The sequence below is a fragment of the Bufo bufo genome, chromosome 2, assembly GCF_905171765.1.
Source record: "Bufo bufo chromosome 2, aBufBuf1.1, whole genome shotgun sequence".
Lineage (NCBI taxonomy): Eukaryota > Metazoa > Chordata > Amphibia > Anura > Bufonidae > Bufo > Bufo bufo.
The window spans coordinates 72,368,055-72,386,696 of record NC_053390.1 but is presented as its reverse complement, the minus strand read 5'-3'; the positions used below and the strand labels follow the sequence as shown (position 1 = coordinate 72,386,696).

Genomic DNA, 18,642 nt, shown 5'->3' with positions numbered 1-18,642 from the left:
AATTAGATACTATAGAATTGCTGGATTCAATATCGGATCACAGTGGATAATTTCCACTAGTTGCAACCTAGAGGAGCGTCCCCACTTTTCCAAGATAGGAAACTATCCCCTAACAGCGGCCCCAATGCTGTATGCACGCCAGTACCAACAGCATCGCGGGCCGCATACAAGTTGCGGCTCGTGACCCAGAGGGTTCTCCTCATCAATATATGCCAGAACCGTAGACTACAAGCAGTCAGGATAGCCAATCTACATATTGCCCTACCTTATATGTGATCGAGACAAGAGCACTACCCCCCAGAGAAAAAAAAAGAACGCAGCAATTTACATAAAGTAAAAGCGAATATTTTGTGGGCTCCTCATCCACCGTCCAGGCTCATCATTGTTCTTTCATTTCTTTCCCCGAAATTCCAGTGAATCTGTAATGATACACAAAATTAGTGGTACAAGTGACACTCAAAAGAACCCATTAACCTTGTTTTACTGATTTCTATTATTTTTTGTTGCTTTTTTTTATAATATTATTTTTTCACAATTTGCATTTTTTATAAAACATTTTTATCAATGAACATATCCCCCACAGGAGAAATACTCAACACAAAATCAACAACAGCATATCCCTAGGGCAAACTTTTCTCCTCACAGTCCGCCTCCATATCTGTAATCAATGTTCAAACCATTAGGCTGTAAAGTATTAAGAGTTTGAATCCAATATGATTCTCTCTTTTTGAGTAATGATACACGATCACCTCCCCTACGGGGCATTTGTATCTGGTCAATAATCCAGCATCTCAAGTCTTTTTCACTATGTTGTTTAAGTGAAAAATGCCTTGGTACTGGAAGATCTGTCCGGCCCTTTCTAATAGTGAACCTATGATTGTTGAGCCTAGTTTTCAGGTCGGTCGAAGTTTCCCCTACATACAAGAGATGACAGGGACAGGAAAGAACATACACTACGAAAGTGGAATCACAAGATAAATGGTATTTGATGGGGTATGATATACCAGTATTGGGGTGTGTAAAAGACCTAGATCTGCTAATAAGACGGCAATTGACACAATGCAGGCACGGGAAACATCCAGTGCCTGATGGTGCCAGTGTGATCTGTCTGGTAACACTTTTAGGTCCCACGTCTGCTCTGACTAGTTGGTCTCTGATATTTTTGCACCTTCTATATGCACAAAGGGGAGGTGTCTTAAACTCTGGCACAACTTTTTTGCAACCTCTTAACACGGGCCAATGTCGTTTCAAGATCTTATCTATATCATTACTGTACTCGAGTAGGTGGACACAAATGTAACTCTCCTATCCATCTTCTTGTTTTTGTTGCTAACCTGTAACAGAGAATCGCTATCAATAGCTAATGCTTTATCTTTCTGTACTTCCAGTAATCTACTGGGGTACCCCCGTGCCTTGAATTTGGAGATCATTTCCTCAACAGTTTTATCAAGAATGTCCCTATCAGTGACTATCCTCCTTGCCCTCAAAAACTGAGAGTATGGTAAATGTTTTACCATGCTGCGAGGGTGACAACTCTCATATCTCAGTGTTGTGTTCCTGTCCGTGGGTTTTATAAATAATTGCGTACTCAAAGATCCATTGGACCAAATGACATTAGTGTCCAAAAATTGGACAGAGACATCCGAGTGAGTAATAGTAAATTGTAGTTCCTCGTCTACACTGTTTAAGTGACGGTGAAAGTCTTCTAGTTGTTGCCTTGTTCCAGTCCAAATGAGGAAGACGTCGTCTATGTATCTCCACCACCCCTTGATGTATTGGGCATGGTGGGAGCCATAGACAACGTCTTCCTCAAATCGGCGCATATAGATATTGGCGTACGTGGGGGCCACATTGGACCCCATCGCCACGCCTCGTTTTTGGACATAATAGGTGTCTTGAAAAAGAAAATAATTAAACTCAAGAACAATAGTGAGGAGTCTAATGATGAAAAGGCAAAATTCAGGCGTCAATGAGGACATATCTAACATGCTCTGTACTGCAGAAATCCCTTTGTGATGTTCGATTGAAGTGTATAGAGATACAACGTCAAAAGAGACCAAAGTGATGGAGTCCGTTTCCACCAAGTTGGTCTCCCTCAACTTGATTAAAAAGTCAGATGTGTTAGATATGGTGAGACGCAAAATAAAGTGGCAATGTATGCTTATGACACTATGTTATTTCTGGGTGACACTGGGGGCTCTTTGGATGCGGCCATGGCTTTGATAGATAAATTTGGTGGCTTCTCTGGGCTTCGGATAAATTGTCAGAAGTCTGCCTTGATGCCGGTAGATGGACAGGCACTCTCTGGTGTGCAGGCAGATAGTTTGATACCCTGGGTGGGCAAGTTTAAATATTTGGGGCTATATATAACACCTAGACTGCTAGATTTTGAAGAGCTTAATTTAACTCCTTTGCTAAATACCTTCAGGCTTAAGGCAAGGACATGGGGTAGACTCTTTTTGTCAGTAGTGGGCAGAGTGAATCTCCTAAAAATGGTAATGATGCCTCAGTTACTATACATATTGAATAATGCACCTGTATGGATCCCAGTGGAGAGATTTAGGAAAATACATTCGATATTTAGAGATCTTATCTGGAAATATGGTCAAGCTAGGATTAAGCTGGAGACGCTGCAATATCCCAAGGCTGAAGGTGGCTTAGCTGTCCCTAACGCCTGGATTTATTTCTTAGCCTCTCAGTGTCAACATTTCAAGGGTTGGATGGAATTTCAGCTACCAGATGTGACGGGGAAGATACTGCAACACTGGTTGGGTAGTAGGGATCTTATGGGTATTCTGGAAGGTGCAGGGATGCATGGGGGGAGAGAGAAAGTGACGCTTATAGAGCTTATGAAAAAAGTGTGGGCAAAGGTGAAACTGATTAGGGGAGTTGGTGGGGTAGGAGAGCTTTCCCCAATATGGAACAATAACTTGATGCCAGAATTCATTTCTCTATCAGGAGTTCGAAATTGGGAATCCCATGGAGTAATGAGGATAGGTCAATTGATTGAGACTAGTGTATTTAAATCATTTCAAGGTCTACAGCAGGAATTCAACATTCCCAAAGTGTGGTTCTATCAATATCTGCAACTGAGACACGCCTATGAGGTCACGATAAGGAAGGGATGCATTATTGCAAAAATGGATGTGGTCCATAAACTGGTTCTCCCAGCTGGAGGAAAGAGAGGTCTGATTTCACAGGTGTATACTCTGCTTTTAGACAAATTTCTGATAGAATTCCCCCTTACTAGGATGAGAAAATGGGAAAAGGATCTGGGGGACATCCCTAAGGAACAGTGGGAAGATATATTGGAGGCAATTCCGAGAGTGTCTGTAAGTGAACAGGGCAAGTTGTCACAACTGTTTATCATCCACAGAGTTTACAAAACTCCAGTGTTTTTACGGAAAATTGGGATTAGAACTGATGACAATTGTCCAAAATGTATGGCGGAAGGTGCAGATCTATTTCATATGCTTTGGTCTTGTCCAGTGCTAAGTAGATATTGGGACGAGGTGTTGACTTTGATTAATCGTAACCTGGAGTTGAGGGTGCAGAAGGACCCCAAGATATGTCTGCTGGGATATGTGAAGGAGATTGGTGGGGGAGAGGCGGTCAAGGTGGCAGTTGGGAGACTACTGTATGTAGCCAGGAAATTGATTGCCTTTAGGTGGATCCAGGGGAGTCCGCCAACTGTGGATGAATTTGTGAGAAAGGTGCATGATATGTTAACATTAGAGAGGGGAGTGTTTGTTAGGAGGGGATGTCCTTTGAAGTTTGAAAAGTTGTGGAATGAATGGCTGTCTCACACTCATGTTGTAATATAAAAGGTCTTGGAAATTCATGCTCTGATCTGGGGGGGGGGGGGTGGCAGTTGGGGTTATAACAGTCAAATGACTCTGTAAATGATTTTTCTTTATCTTGGTATATTCATTATGTACAATGACTGTAGAAGATGTAACAAATATATGGACATATGATAATGTTTTTATAATTGTGTGTATTTGAGATGTGGAGGGGAGAAAACACTAAGAAATTTGTGATGCAAATTGTATTGTGATATACCAACTTTATTTGAATAATAAAAAACGATTTGATTGAAAAAAAAAAAAGTCAGATGTGTCCCTAATATAAGATTGCCCACCGGTAGAGAAATCACGCAGCACCTTGTCTAAGAAGATTGCAACGTGCCCAAATACTGAATCAGTCCCCGAGACAATGGGGCGCTCCGGTGGGTCCACCAAGGTTTTGTGGACCTTGGGTAGTATATAAATCACCGGGGTGATAGGGTGAGGGACAATCAAATATTCAGAGAGTTTTTGATCTATGACACCTGCAGTCAAAGCATCAGAGACACATTGTTCAATCACCCGTGCAATTTGAAATTTGGGATCATGTGATACCATGTTGTACACCTTTATATCACCTAACTGCCTTAAAATCTCCTGGATATATTTGGCAGTATCCATTACCACGACCGAACTGCCTTTATCGGCAGGTTTTATGGTTAACTCCTTATCACTTTTCAATTCAGTTAACGCGTAAGCCTCCGCCGCAGTGAGATTCGGGAATCTGAAGCCCTCAGAACGCGGGAGTGACCTCAGCGTCCCAATCTCAGATTTAACGGCCGAGGCATACGCATCAATGGCAGGTTCATTCAATATTGGAGTAAACGAACTCTGGTTAAATAGGTTAAACATATGGCATGAAAACTCACTCTGTCTTCTCATCTGCTCCCCACTGGTTCCATGGAACCATACCTTGAGTTTCAAAGAGCGGAAAAAATTATTCAAGTCAGACCCCAGATCTAGCCAATTTACCTGTGAGTTGGGACAGAAGGATAGACCTTTGGACAAAACGGTTAATTTAATTATTTTCTTTTTCAAGACACCTATTATGTCCAAAAACGAGGCGTGGCGATGGGGTCCAATGTGGCCCCCACGTACGCCAATATCTATATGCGCCGATTTGAGGAAGACGTTGTCTATGGCTCCCACCATGCCCAATACATCAAGGGGTGGTGGAGATACATAGACGACGTCTTCCTCATTTGGACTGGAACAAGGCAACAACTAGAAGACTTTCACCGTCACTTAAACAGTGTAGACGAGGAACTACAATTTACTATTACTCACTCGGATGTCTCTGTCCAATTTTTGGACACTAATGTCATTTGGTCCAATGGATCTTTGAGTACGCAATTATTTATAAAACCCACGGACAGGAACACAACACTGAGATATGAGAGTTGTCACCCTCGCAGCATGGTAAAACATTTACCATACTCTCAGTTTTTGAGGGCAAGGAGGATAGTCACTGATAGGGACATTCTTGATAAAACTGTTGAGGAAATGATCTCCAAATTCAAGGCACGGGGGTACCCCAGTAGATTACTGGAAGTACAGAAAGATAAAGCATTAGCTATTGATAGCGATTCTCTGTTACAGGTTAGCAACAAAAACAAGAAGATGGATAGGAGAGTTACATTTGTGTCCACCTACTCGAGTACAGTAATGATATAGATAAGATCTTGAAACGACATTGGCCCGTGTTAAGAGGTTGCAAAAAAGTTGTGCCAGAGTTTAAGACACCTCCCCTTTGTGCATATAGAAGGTGCAAAAATATCAGAGACCAACTAGTCAGAGCAGACGTGGGACCTAAAAGTGTTACCAGACAGATCACACTGGCACCATCAGGCACTGGATGTTTCCCGTGCCTGCATTGTGTCAATTGCCGTCTTATTAGCAGATCTAGGTCTTTTACACACCCCAATACTGGTATATCATACCCCATCAAATACCATTTATCTTGTGATTCCACTTTCGTAGTGTATGTTCTTTCCTGTCCCTGTCATCTCTTGTATGTAGGGGAAACTTCGACCGACCTGAAAACTAGGCTCAACAATCATAGGTTCACTATTAGAAAGGGCCGGACAGATCTTTCAGTACCAAGGCATTTTTCACTTAAACAACATAGTGAAAAAGACTTGAGATGCTGGATTATTGACCAGATACAAATGCCCCGTAGGGGAGGTGATCGTGTATCATTACTCAAAAAGAGAGAATCATATTGGATTCAAACTCTTAATACTTTACAGCCTAATGGTTTGAACATTGATTACAGATATGGAGGCGGACTGTGAGGAGAAAAGTTTGCCCTAGGGATATGCTGTTGTTGATTTTGTGTTGAGTATTTCTCCTGTGGGGGATATGTTCATTGATAAAAATGTTTTATAAAAAATGCAAATTGTGAAAAAATAATATTATAAAAAAAAGCAACAAAAAATAATAGAAATCAGGAAAAAAAGGTTAATGGGTTCTTTTGAGTGTCACTTGTACCACTAATTTTGTGTATCATTACAGATTCACTGGAATTTCGGGGAAAGAAATGAACGAACAATGATGAGCCTGGACGGTGGATGAGGAGCCCACAAAATATTCGCTTTGACTTTATGTAAATTGCTGCGTTCTTTTTTTTTTCTCTGGGGGGTAGTGCTCTTGTCTCGATCACATATAAGGTAGGGCAATATGTAGATTGGCTATCCTGACTGCTTGTAGTCTATGGTTCTGGCATATATTGATGAGGAGAACCCTCTGGGTCACGAGCCGCAACTTGTATGCGGCCCGCGATGCTGTTGGTACTGGCGTGCATACAGCATTGGGGCCGCTGTTAGGGGATAGTTTCCTATCTTGGAAAAGTGGGGACGCTCCTCTAGGTTGCAACTAGTGGAAATTATCCACTGTGATCCGATATTGAATCCAGCAATTCTATAGTATCTAATTCAGCAGATAATATATATACTGGCCAAACTCCCTTTAGAAAAATGGTGATTCCGAGCCTCAATGATGAGGCTGTGATTTCGTAGTAAAGAGGTCACAGAGAGGCACGGAGCATTATCAGTCATGTTAATGCTCCGTGCCTCTGCAGTCTGCATCGGGTCTTGGCTGTCATTCACGGAGCGGATGTCACGCACGGCATCCACTCGTGTGAACCCAGCCTAAGGAACAGCTGACAGGATTTATGGATTTTATGTATTATCATATGATAGTCAGCTTCATTATGTACTTGTTTCTCTGATAGCACTAGTCACTTTACTTATGATCACTGGGATGATTCCCTTATAAATATATGTAAATTTTACACTGTTTTTATTAAGTATCAATTATGTTGATGTTTCCAATGATTTGATTGGTTCACTTATATATGCTTGTTTTTGCACTTGTATCAATGCTTGAGAAAGGCTCATGTTGAGCCGAAACGTCGCTTCTTTGCTGCTACCACATGAGTGAATAAACACTACCTGTTTTACTAAAGAAACCGTCTGGAGTGCAGTCCAATTTTCCCCATTATGTTCAAGTGGGTAAGATCCAGCCTATGCGAACACCCCAAAGGTGAATGGTCGCATATCCACGTACCTCGACTATCTAACACCTGAAGACCCTACAATAGTGAGGGGACACGACCACCGGCTCCCTACACTAGACACGGAGGGAGTCAGGGTCATCTGAGATCCAGCAAACAGAAAATCACAAATAACTGTACAGCACTTATCTTGTAGAAGACTGGGGAATAGGAACAGCATGCACACACACTCCAGGAAGTTGTATAAGCCGCACACTACTGCATTATGGGGAGGAATTTAAAGGGATGCAATCAGTCCAACTAGATGACAGCTGAGAGAGACTAACGAGATGAGGAACTGAAAACCAAAACAAAGAAAACTCAAGGAGGAGGTTCTGAAAGGCTTCTGTCAGAGCTTCTCAGCCGTCTGGTTGTGACATATATATATATATATTCCAACAAAGAAAAAACAGCAGCACTATATGGTAAATCCTGGTGCAAGTTCCTCAGGCTACGGGCAAGGTAGTCGACAATGGTAGTAGTTCTCCAAAAAAAAGGCAGCACTCCAATGTAAAAAGTGAAACTACCCGCTTTATTCCCCTCTGCAACGTTTCAACTGCTCATTGCAGTCTTTATCAAGCTTGATAAAGACTGCAATGAGCAGTTGAAACGTTGCAGAGGGGAATAAAGCGGGTCGTTTCACTTTTTACATTGGAGTGCTGCCTCTTTTTTGGAGAACTTATATATATATATATATATATATCACATTGTATGGACCCACATAATAAAGTTATATTAGTTTTACCACCCAGAAAAGAAATTCCACAAAATAATGTTAAAAATTTCAGGTTTTTTTCTTTCCCCCTTAAAATAAAATAAAAATTTGATTTTTTTGTACTCACCGTAAAATCCTTTTCTCGTAGTAGGCATTAGGGGACACAGCACCATGGGTATATGTCCAACTACCACTAGGAGGCGACACTAGACATAAAAAAAAGTGTTGGCTCCTCCCCGTTGGGCTATACCCTCTCTACAGCCACTAGGCAGCTCAGTTTGTACCAAAAGCAGTAGAGAGAGAAGAAAGGCAAGGAACCAACAACTCCCGTACCGGGAAAGATCAAGAGACCAGCCCGAAGAAGCGGAAGTAAAAAACTTAGGGAGGGATCTGTGTCCCCCAATGCCTACTACGAGAAAAGGATTTTACGGTGAGTACAAAAAATCTAATTTTCTCGTGCATGGCATTGGGGGACACAGCACCATGGGACGTCCCAAAGCAGTCCCCGAGGGTGGGAAAAGAACAGCCATGCCACCTGTTGGGCATACAGGTGCGAAAGAACCATGTGACCCAACAGGAGAAAAGCATGGAAATGGCAGGAAGCCACAGTGACGACTGCCAGCACCCCAGGACAAATGCCTGGGAGAACGACCCAAATGCAAGAAGAAGGCAAAGGGGAACACCGAGCTCAGCCGAAGGATGGGGAGAAAGTAAGACAGCACCGCGGATCGGAGCTACCTAACATTCTAATAGTCTCAGGTGAAAGCACAAACACCCTGAGGCCAACCCCTGACGGGCCAGGGGAGCAAGGAAACATGGAATCACTGAAGGCCAAACGAGTGAGGGAAGCCATAGCAAGGCTCACATGTGAAGGGAGCAGGTCTCCCCTCACCGCAAAGCAGGTGATGAAGTGAAGCGTCCTATTGAAAGGAAAAAATCCCAAAGGCGCTAAGGGAAACCGCCAACCCTTGGAAGGGGAGGGGGTTGTAAGTAAAAACCAGAAAAAAGCAAAAGATAAGACCTGCATCCCCAAACTAGGGGACGAGGAACGAGCCTCTGAAAACAAAATACCGCTGAGAAGCGCAAGACCGGAGAAACTCCGGCCAAATGAAGTATCAGGGAAAAAAGGGGACCAGATGCAGGCCCAGGAAAACTCAGCAGGGGCACACTGGAGTGAGGGAAGCCATAGCAAGGCTCACATAAGAAGGGAGCAGGACTCCCCCCACCGCGAAGCAGGTGATGAAGTGAAGCGTCCTATTGAAAGGTGAAAACCCCAAAGGCACTAAGGGAATCCGCCAACCCTTGGGAAGGGAGGGGGTTGTAAGTAAAGGCCAGAAAAAAAAAAAGAAGAAAGGATAAGATAAGCCCTGCATCTCCAAAACAGGAGACGAGGAACGAGCCTCTGAAAAAAAAATATCGCTGAGAAGCGCAAGGCTGGAGAAACTCCGGCCAAATGAAGTATCAGGGAGATGCAGGCCCAGGAAAACTCAGCAGGGACACACTGAACTGAGAGACATGGGAGGAGATGGCGAGCACTCCCAACAGACTAAGGAGGAAGGTTCTACAAACAGGAGAAAGACCCTCCCGAAGGAGACCATAAGGTGGAAATGCAGACCGTAGCCCTAAACCACTCAACACCAGGTACTTGAAGTGGGAGGATGGGAAGATAGACACGAATCCCAAAAGGTCCAAGAGGCTATTGGAACCTGCAAGGGGAACAATCAACCCAGGCCTCTCCCAAACAATGATTATCATACAGAATCCGTGTGGTCAAATGAACGGGGACAAGGAATCCAAAAAGGAGTACCCGCCTAAGAACAAATTAAAAAAAAAACATCATATGGGGAGGAATTGGCCATGGACAATTAGCCATCCAAGAATAGTGGCTAGCTATCTGCATACATTGTCCCGGGGAGGGCAAGTACAGCGGCTTGGGTTGTACCACTAAAACAACAGACACCCATATGCATAAGGAATGGCGAAGTCGCCATAAAAGAACCGGGAGTGACTACACGAAATGTAGAAACCAGCTGTGACCGACATACAGAAGACTCCCAGGGGGAGAGAGTACAAGACAGGCGCAGACAATACCAAGGTCCCAGGGGACTGCCCCTCTGTCATATAGCACAACTGAGCAGAGAATATAAGGGAACACCCGGACCCAGAAGGAACTACGGAACCCTGTCTGATGCCAGAGCAATCAGCAGAAAATACACCTACCAGGCAGGTGTGTGGCGCTCAGTGGTTCTGTCCCTGACTCATTAGGGAGGACGTCCAGCGAGGATAATGTCGCTGACCCCAGAAGGATTCCGTGTGGCGGAGGACATCAGTGATGGCCAAAAAACTGCTGCAGCGGCCGGTGCACACCAAGCTACGTACCCCAACACGGAGAAGATCCAGTGGAGATCACTGTACTCCACCAGGAATGGTCCGCCCTGTAAAGAAAACAATGCGGGTACTCCTCTATAACATGGGGAACGCGGAGTGCAGCAGACAGTAGTATTTGATAGGGATGGCAAGAGCAACCGTAGCACAAAAACCAACAACCACCTGGCAATGGTGTAGGGAGCGTGGTTGTAAGTGGACCACCCATCAGATCAGAACAGATCAGCCCTATACTGGGCAATAGACCGACAGGGTGGAGGTGGGGGTTGGGATGGCCCACCCCTGCCAGATATGGATACCATGTACATGCTGAACCAGGATGGCCGTTGTGGACAGTGCCTTGAGAAGTACAAGGAGCACGACAGTAACGGAGTGGCAGATGTATGGAAGAACCAAAAAGGGAAGTAACCAACATCCGCAGCACAGATTAGAGCCCGGGGAAGGAAGCACCCAGTAATACAGCAACTGTATAGGCCACAGATTGCACCATAGGGCCCAGCACGTGGGTACTAAAAATACACACCTAAAACCGAGGTAAAGTGGCTGCATATTGCACTCTAAGGAGGGTGGAAACAAAGCCACAGCATCTGGGAATGCGACCGCATTTGGAGAGAGCAGGTCCTCAACCTGTAAGGTAGAAATACGGCTGTGTAGTGTAGAGACACGACCAGAGAGGTGCAATGGTACAGCATCTGGAGATGGTAGAGGTACTAGATTTAGGATTAGAGCGATGTGGCCGCAGTGTGCACCCTAGGACCAGAGAAGTGCAACGGCTGCCCCGTAGCAATGGTACCTATATTCCTGCCCCGTAGCAATGGTACCTATATTCCTGCCCCGTAGCAATGGTACCTCGGGAAGGGGAAAATAGGGCCGCACGGTACCACAAAGAACGACAGGTGCACACCACAATTAAGTAAGTGCAATGGCAACTGAAGGAGGCCCTCTATTCCACCAGAAAAGAGGGAAACAGGGCCGCATAGTACACCATAGAGCCAGACAGGTGTAACTGCTGCAGCATCAGAGACGGTGCAGGAACTCTACCTAAGAAGGGAGTAAGATGGCTGTTTGGTGCACACTATGATGAGGTAGGTGCAGTGGCCACGGCAATAAAAGGTGGCCTCAATATCTCGTCCGGTAAGGGAGAAACAGTGCCGCAAGGTACACCATAAGGCCAGACAGGAACAACAGCAACAGCCTCTGGAGATAGTGAAGGTACTCCACCATGAAGGGCACAAGGTGGTAGCCTGGTGCCCACTAGAACCAAACAGAGGCAATTGCACAGCAATTGAGAGTGGCCTCTATATCTCGCCAGAAAGGGAGAAATAGTGCCGCACGGAACACAATAGAGCCCGCCAGGGATACTGGATACAGCATCAGGAGATGGTGTAGGTACTCTACCCGGGAAGGGAGCAAGGTGGCTCGAAACAGACAGGTGCAATTGCTATGGCAATTGAGGGCGGCCTGTATATCTCGCCCGGTAGGGAGAAATAGTGCCGCATGGAACACCATAGAGCCAGTCAGGAGTAATGGCTACAGCATCTGGAGTAGGTGTAGGTACTCTACCTATGAAAGTAACAAGGCGGCTGGAAACAGACAGATGTAATCGCCACGGTATAGAAGCCGGCCTGTATTCTCTGGTACAGGCATTACAAAAGAACCTTTAGAGGCCGAGAAGGGTTGCCAACCCTACAAGTGGCGTCTGCCTGAATCATCAGCTTGCCCAGAACATAGCCCCTGGATAGGGGAGCCAGGAAGGTCTGTCGTGTACAGCCTACGAGGGCGTACGTACCAGAGACACCGCGTAGGTGTGCCAGTTAAGCACGGAAACGGCTGCCTTACCTGTGCGATAATTACCTGTGCAGGCAGGAGAGCGCCATCCGAAAGCCCACCAGAGGGGTACCAAACCTGGGTAGGGTAGGTTCCACCGTGCACGTTTGTCTTGACCTCACAGAGGGATTCTGCATGGTGGAAGACCGCCTGATGCTCTGTTCCGAGGGAATCGGTGCAGAGGTGTCCCCAGAGGCAACTGACAGAGAAGGCTTCGTCACCAGCCCCAGGCCTGTTCTGGGACGACCCGAGGATGCCGAGGAGGGATGGAAGCTAGTTGAGACCACCCGAGGAGGGTCCGTGGGCTACTCCTTGCGTGACCCTGTACCTGAGCGTGACCCATCTGTAGGGAGGACCCTGGGGGGGGGAGAGGAGACCGCAATTTGTAGGCAGCGCTCCAGCGACTCCGCCAGGGATTGGGCGAGTCAGGCAAGGATCCCATGGCTTGACATGAAGGGAGCCCATTCAGGGGGGACCTACACACAAAAGGGTGGGAGGGGGACAAGGCGACCACATGGAAACCTCCGTAGACAACGGACGCACGAGTACGTGGTGATCCGATAGGGAGGCTGGGAGAGGAGGCCCTCATAGAGCAGCAGGGCTGTCCTATCTGTCCCCGGATCTCACGTTCCCCAAGAGGTGCTGCAGCAGCTATAGAGCAGGTGGCAGGGCTGCAGGAGAATGCAGCAATCGAGAGGGGAGGGAGGGAAAAGAACCTGCGGAGTAATTCAGCCAGAGGCTGCCTACCAGACCCCAGGAGCTGTGCAGCGCACCCCAAGCAGGAGAGCAGAAGATGGCGACCGGAGAGAGCAGGAGCCGACAGTCGGAGGAAGAACCGCCCCTCTGAGAGAGCAGGGAACCCGGGGCTGGATTGGCAGGCAGGAGAGGCCCCTCCCAGGCTCCCCCCACGGAGGGGAGGAGACAGAGTAAGCCCGGGAAGGACAGAAAGTGGGCGGGGAGTTGCGGCCTAGTAGGCCCGAAAAGCCAGGGCCTAAATTAGTGGAGCACGGCCGAGGACGAACGGCTGCGGAAGTGCCCCAGAGCTGCTGCGACGAATGGGGGCCAGGTGGGGGAGAGAACTTAAGAAGCGACCCCCAGAGAGTGAAAAAACGGAAGGCCAGGGGCTTCTGGGGCCAGGATACAGCAGAGAGATAACAGATTCTGCTGGGGCCTGAATCCACAATCTACTGTATCAGAGGCAAGGCATTTACCCACACAGCAATGAGAGCTGTATAAGGTATCCGGGAAGGGAGGAGAGGGGGGAACGCGCCAAGGACCGGGAAGGAGGGTGGGAGACCCTAATCTAACATACTCACCCTCAGACGTCTTCAGGCGCAGCAGTAACCACCCCCTCGGCGGACTCAACACGGGAACCGTGGGACTGCCAGAATTCCACTGCGGAAGCAGGTTTGGGGACTGGGTGGCTGCCAGGTACCTGAGTACGTGCCCGCAGGGGGACAACTAAAGTGGAACACAATGGAGCCACCCCTGCCGCAGGCCGGAACCTGCAGTGAAGAGAAAGAAAGAATAAATAAAATAAAAAAGTAGCAGGATGACCTGCACACAAAAAGCAGGTCAGGTCTGCCTCTTATGGACACTAGAACAAGACTGATCTGCCTAGTGTCTGTGGAGAGGGTATAGCCCAACGGGGAGGAGCCAACACTTTTTTATGTCTAGTGTCGCCTCCTTGTGGTAGTTGGACATATACCCATGGTGCTGTGTCCCCCAATGCCATGCACGAGAAAGTAAATTAATACTCTATATATACACTCCAAAATAGTTCCTAAAAAACCTACAACTAATCCTGCAAAATAAAAATATATAGAAGAAAAAATTAAAAAGTTATGACTGCTAAAAAAGGTATATAATCAGGAGATAAATAATTATGTCACTAAAGGGTTAAAAATGCAATAGTGTCCCCTGAGTTGAGTGCAAGCAAGATTTACTGCAGACACACAATAAAAAAAAAGTGCAATTTTTGGGAGGATTTTTCCAATTTTAACGGGACGGTTAGGAGGCTAAGGAAAAGCGGCATCTTTCGTGCCCTCCAGCAGCCTGTAGTTCCCCTGTCCGCAGGCTCTTGGTAATTATTCAGTAACTAATTGGAGGGAAGAAGGGGGGATGCAGCTGCAGTATCTCTCCCGCAGCATGCTGAGAGGGGTTTTCTTTAACCTCTTCTTTGTCCTGAAGATAGATTCAGAGAGCAGCTCCGTTACAGCAGCCATGTACAGGAACCAGGTTCCTAAAAACCATTACCGCAGCTGTCCCCTCTCTTCTGGTTTAGTTTTACAGTTCACATGCAGTTACCGGATTATGAAAGGCGCGGGGGTCCAACCACATACCAATGTGACGACAGGTCTGCTGCGTTTTTATGATGTTTTATCATCTTACACGCAAGTTGAGCAATTAGAGCTGAATGGTAGCTTATGGCCATGTGGCCCTCAGAGGTGATATCTGACGGTGAACGCTACCGTTAAAATGACTTCTAATCTCATGTCAGTAGTGACTCTGGCGGTAGATTCCTCCCCCCATATTTTACACTGCGGCTCTGCTGGTTCAGACTGGCTCTGGTGTATATGCTCAGGCTCTCCATTTACAACCAGAGCAGGACGATGTGATGAAAAGATGATTAACAGTTAAGGCTACTTTCACACTAGCGTTGTTACTGGATCTGGCAGGGTTCAGCAAAAACGCTTCCGTTACTGATAATACAACCGTCTGCATCCGTTATGAACGGATCAGTTTGTATTATCTTTAACATACCCAAGACGGATCCTTCATGAACTCCATTGAAAGTCAATGGGGGACAGATCTGTTTTCTAGTGTTTTAGAGAAAACTAATCCGTCCCCATTGACTGGCATTGGAGGTCATGCCGGATCCGTCTTGCTCCGCATCCCAGGACGGAAAGCAAACTACAACATGATGCGGTTCACTCTCCGGTCTGGGAACGCAACTAAACGGAATGGAATGCATTTGGGAGCACTCCGTTCTGTTCAGTTCAGTTTTGTCCCCATTGACAATGAATGGGGACAAAACTGAAGTGTTTTTTTTTGGTATTGAGCCCCTATGACGGATCTCAATACCGGAAAACCTAAAACGCTAGTGTGAAAGTCGCCTAACAGCTTCACATGGACTATATAATCAGGAGATATAATATACTGCGATATCACATCACTACAGGGAGGTATATAATATACTGCTATATCACATCACCACAGGGAGGTATATAATCAGGAGATATAATATACTTCAATAACATCACTACAGGGAGGTATATAATCAGGAGATATAATATACTGCTATATCACATCACTACAGGGAGGTATATAATCAGGGGATATAATATACTGCGATATCACATCACTACAGGGAGGTATATAATCAGGAGATATAATATACTGCTATATCACATCACTACAGGGAGGTATATAATCAGGGGATATAATATACTGCTATATCACATCACTACAGGGAGGTATATAATCAGGGGATATAATATACTTCTATATCACATCACTACAGGAAGGTATATAATCAGGGGATATAATATACTGCGATATCACATCACTACAGGGAGGTATATAATCACGGGATATAATATACTGCGATATCACATCACTACAGGGAGGTATATAATCAGGGGATATAATATACTGCGATATCACATCACTACAGGGAGGTATATAATCAGGGGATATAAGATACTTCTATACCAGATTCCTCAGTTTACAGTTCGGCACACTCACCAGAATTACCACAATGGATTTTCGTCAATAAGTTTATGCACCTAGAAAAACATATCATAAATGTTATATATTACATATTAATAAATGAGACATCAAATACAATATATAACAGATCTGATCATGTGACTGTGAGCTATAGCCCCAACTACTTAAAAGGAACCTGTCATGTGGATATTCGATTATAATCTAACTAATTATATACAATCATTAACTACTAAAAAGTGCCTTAGATGTATTCACTTATTGGTGTGACAGATGGTTACCTCATAATATACACACAAAGATGCTGCATGCTAATGAGCTGATTTGAGTCCAGCGTGATGTCATTGAGTCCAGCGTGATGTCATTGAGTCCAGCGTTTATTTAATTAACAGCTATAGCCACTCCCCTGCCCACCTGCTGCTGATTCATATGGAAACTGTCCTTCAGCAGCAGGTGGGCGGGGAGAGTCAGGAGCTCATGAATATTCAGGACTCATCATTATCAGCTGGAGCTTTTCAATACAAGATGTTGGTAGATTGACTGGGTCAATTAAAGAAAGTGACCCAGCATAGAATCAGTCACTTATTTATGTTACAAAGAAAAAATGTGGGTGATTGAGTCAGCACAACCCTGTATGTAGGTGCACATCGCTATAGCAAAATACATATACAAACGCAAAATACAAATGCAATAGCACTCTGCAACCAGCATTCTGCCCTGCCTCTATGCTGGATGAGGCATTGGTGTACATTTTGGCCAAAGCGTAATAAGCCACTCACCACGTCAAGGTCACCTCTATGGAGTGGTCCCTAACACTAGTTTCTACCTGTTTATGGGCCATGACAGCCACACAAAGTCCAGGGAATGCAGGTGCAGCATGCACGCCAAGCACACTCTGCTTTTAACCCCGTCCGGTGCCATTACAGCTTTCATCGGATCCAGGGATGCAAGTACCAACATGCATGCTGAGCCCACTATATACTTCTCCTGGAGCCAAATGGCTACTGGTAGGTGCTATATAAGCAGACTCAGTTTTATACTAACTTGAAAACCAGCCTCCAGGAACGATTGACTGGTCAGGTGTGCATGACTGCATGGAGATCGCCACGCCTCCAATATATACTACAAAGAAAAAATGTGGGTGATTCAGTCAGCACAACCCTGTATGCAGGTGCACATCGCTAAGGCAAAATACATATACAAACGTCATGGCCCATAAACAGGTAGGAACTAGTGTTAGGGACCACTCCATAGAGGCGACCTTGACGTGGTGAGTGGCTTATTACGCTTTGGCCAAAATGTACACCAATGCCTCATCCAGCATAGAGGCAGGGCAGAGTGCTGGTTGCAGAGTGCTATTGCATTTGTGTATGTATTTCGCCATAGCGATGTGCACCTGCATACAGGGTTGTGCTGACTGAATCACCCACATTTTTTCTTTGTAGTATATATTGGAGGCGTGGCGATCTCCATGCAGTCATGCACACCTGACCAGTCAATCTGTCCTGGAGGCTGGTTTTAAAGTCAGTATAAAACTGAGTCTGCTTATATAGCACCTACCAGTAGCCAATTGGCTCCAGGAGAAGTATATAGTGGGCTCAGCGTGCATATTGGTACTTGCATCCCTGGATCCGATGAAAGCTGTAATGGCACCGGACGGGGTTAAAAGCAGAGTGTGCTTGGCGTGCATGCTGCACCTGCATTCCCTGGACTTTGTGTGGCTGTCATGGCCCAAAAACAGGTAGGAACTAGTGTTAGGGACCACTCCATAGAGGCGACCTTGACGTGGTGAGTGGCTTATTACGCTTTGGCCAAAATGTACACCAATGCCTCATCCAGCATAGAGGCAGGGCGGAGTGCTGGTTGCAGAGTGCTATTGCATTTGTATTTTGCACTTATTTATGTTGCCCTTAGTTAGGACACCATAAAACTGGTGACAGGTTCCCTTTAAAAGGGAACAGCAGTTTGAGGATAAAACACTAAGGCTGAGTTCACACAGGCGAGATTTCCGCGCAGGTGCAATGCGGGAGGTGAACGCATTGCACCCGCACTGAATGCGGACCCATTCATTTCTATGGGGCTGTGCACAGGAGATGCGATTTTCACGCATCACTTATGCGTTGCGTGAAAATCGCAGCATGCTCTATATTGTGCGTTTATCACGCAACGCAGGCCCCATAGAAGTGAATGGGGCTGAGTGAAAATCGCAACCAGCCGCAAGCAAGTGCGGATGCGGTGCGATTTTCACGCACGGTTGCCAGGAGACGATCGGGATGGAGACCCGATCATTATTATTTTCCCTTATAACACGGAAAAATCGCGCATGTTCTCGCAACGCACCCGCACCTTTTCCCGCAACACCTGTGTGAACCCAGCCTAAATGTAGTGACTCCTTCCGGAGCTGGTCCCCGCTCCAAGGCCATGGGTTGCTCATACACCTTAAAAATTTTACTTTTCTAAAGAACTGACCAGGATTATAAACTATGAGAAACTTTTTCCAGGAACAGCGCCACTCCTGTCCATGGGTTGCGTCAGGTATGGCAGCTCATCTCCATTCATTTCTAAGGGCTCATGCACACGGCCGTGGC

At 45.9% G+C, this 18,642-nt stretch overlaps 1 protein-coding gene across 1 annotated transcript in view; it reads right to left on the bottom strand.

Annotated features, from left to right (window-relative positions):
• The window catches only part of FANCG (FA complementation group G), a 69,164-nt gene that overhangs the window by 33,445 nt on the left and 17,077 nt on the right, over nt 1-18,642 (bottom strand). Inside the window, exon 12 of the mRNA XM_040421205.1 lies at nt 16,073-16,113. Within this exon, the coding sequence (XP_040277139.1) occupies nt 16,073-16,113 (41 nt within the window). The remainder of the gene's footprint in view (nt 1-16,072; nt 16,114-18,642) is intronic.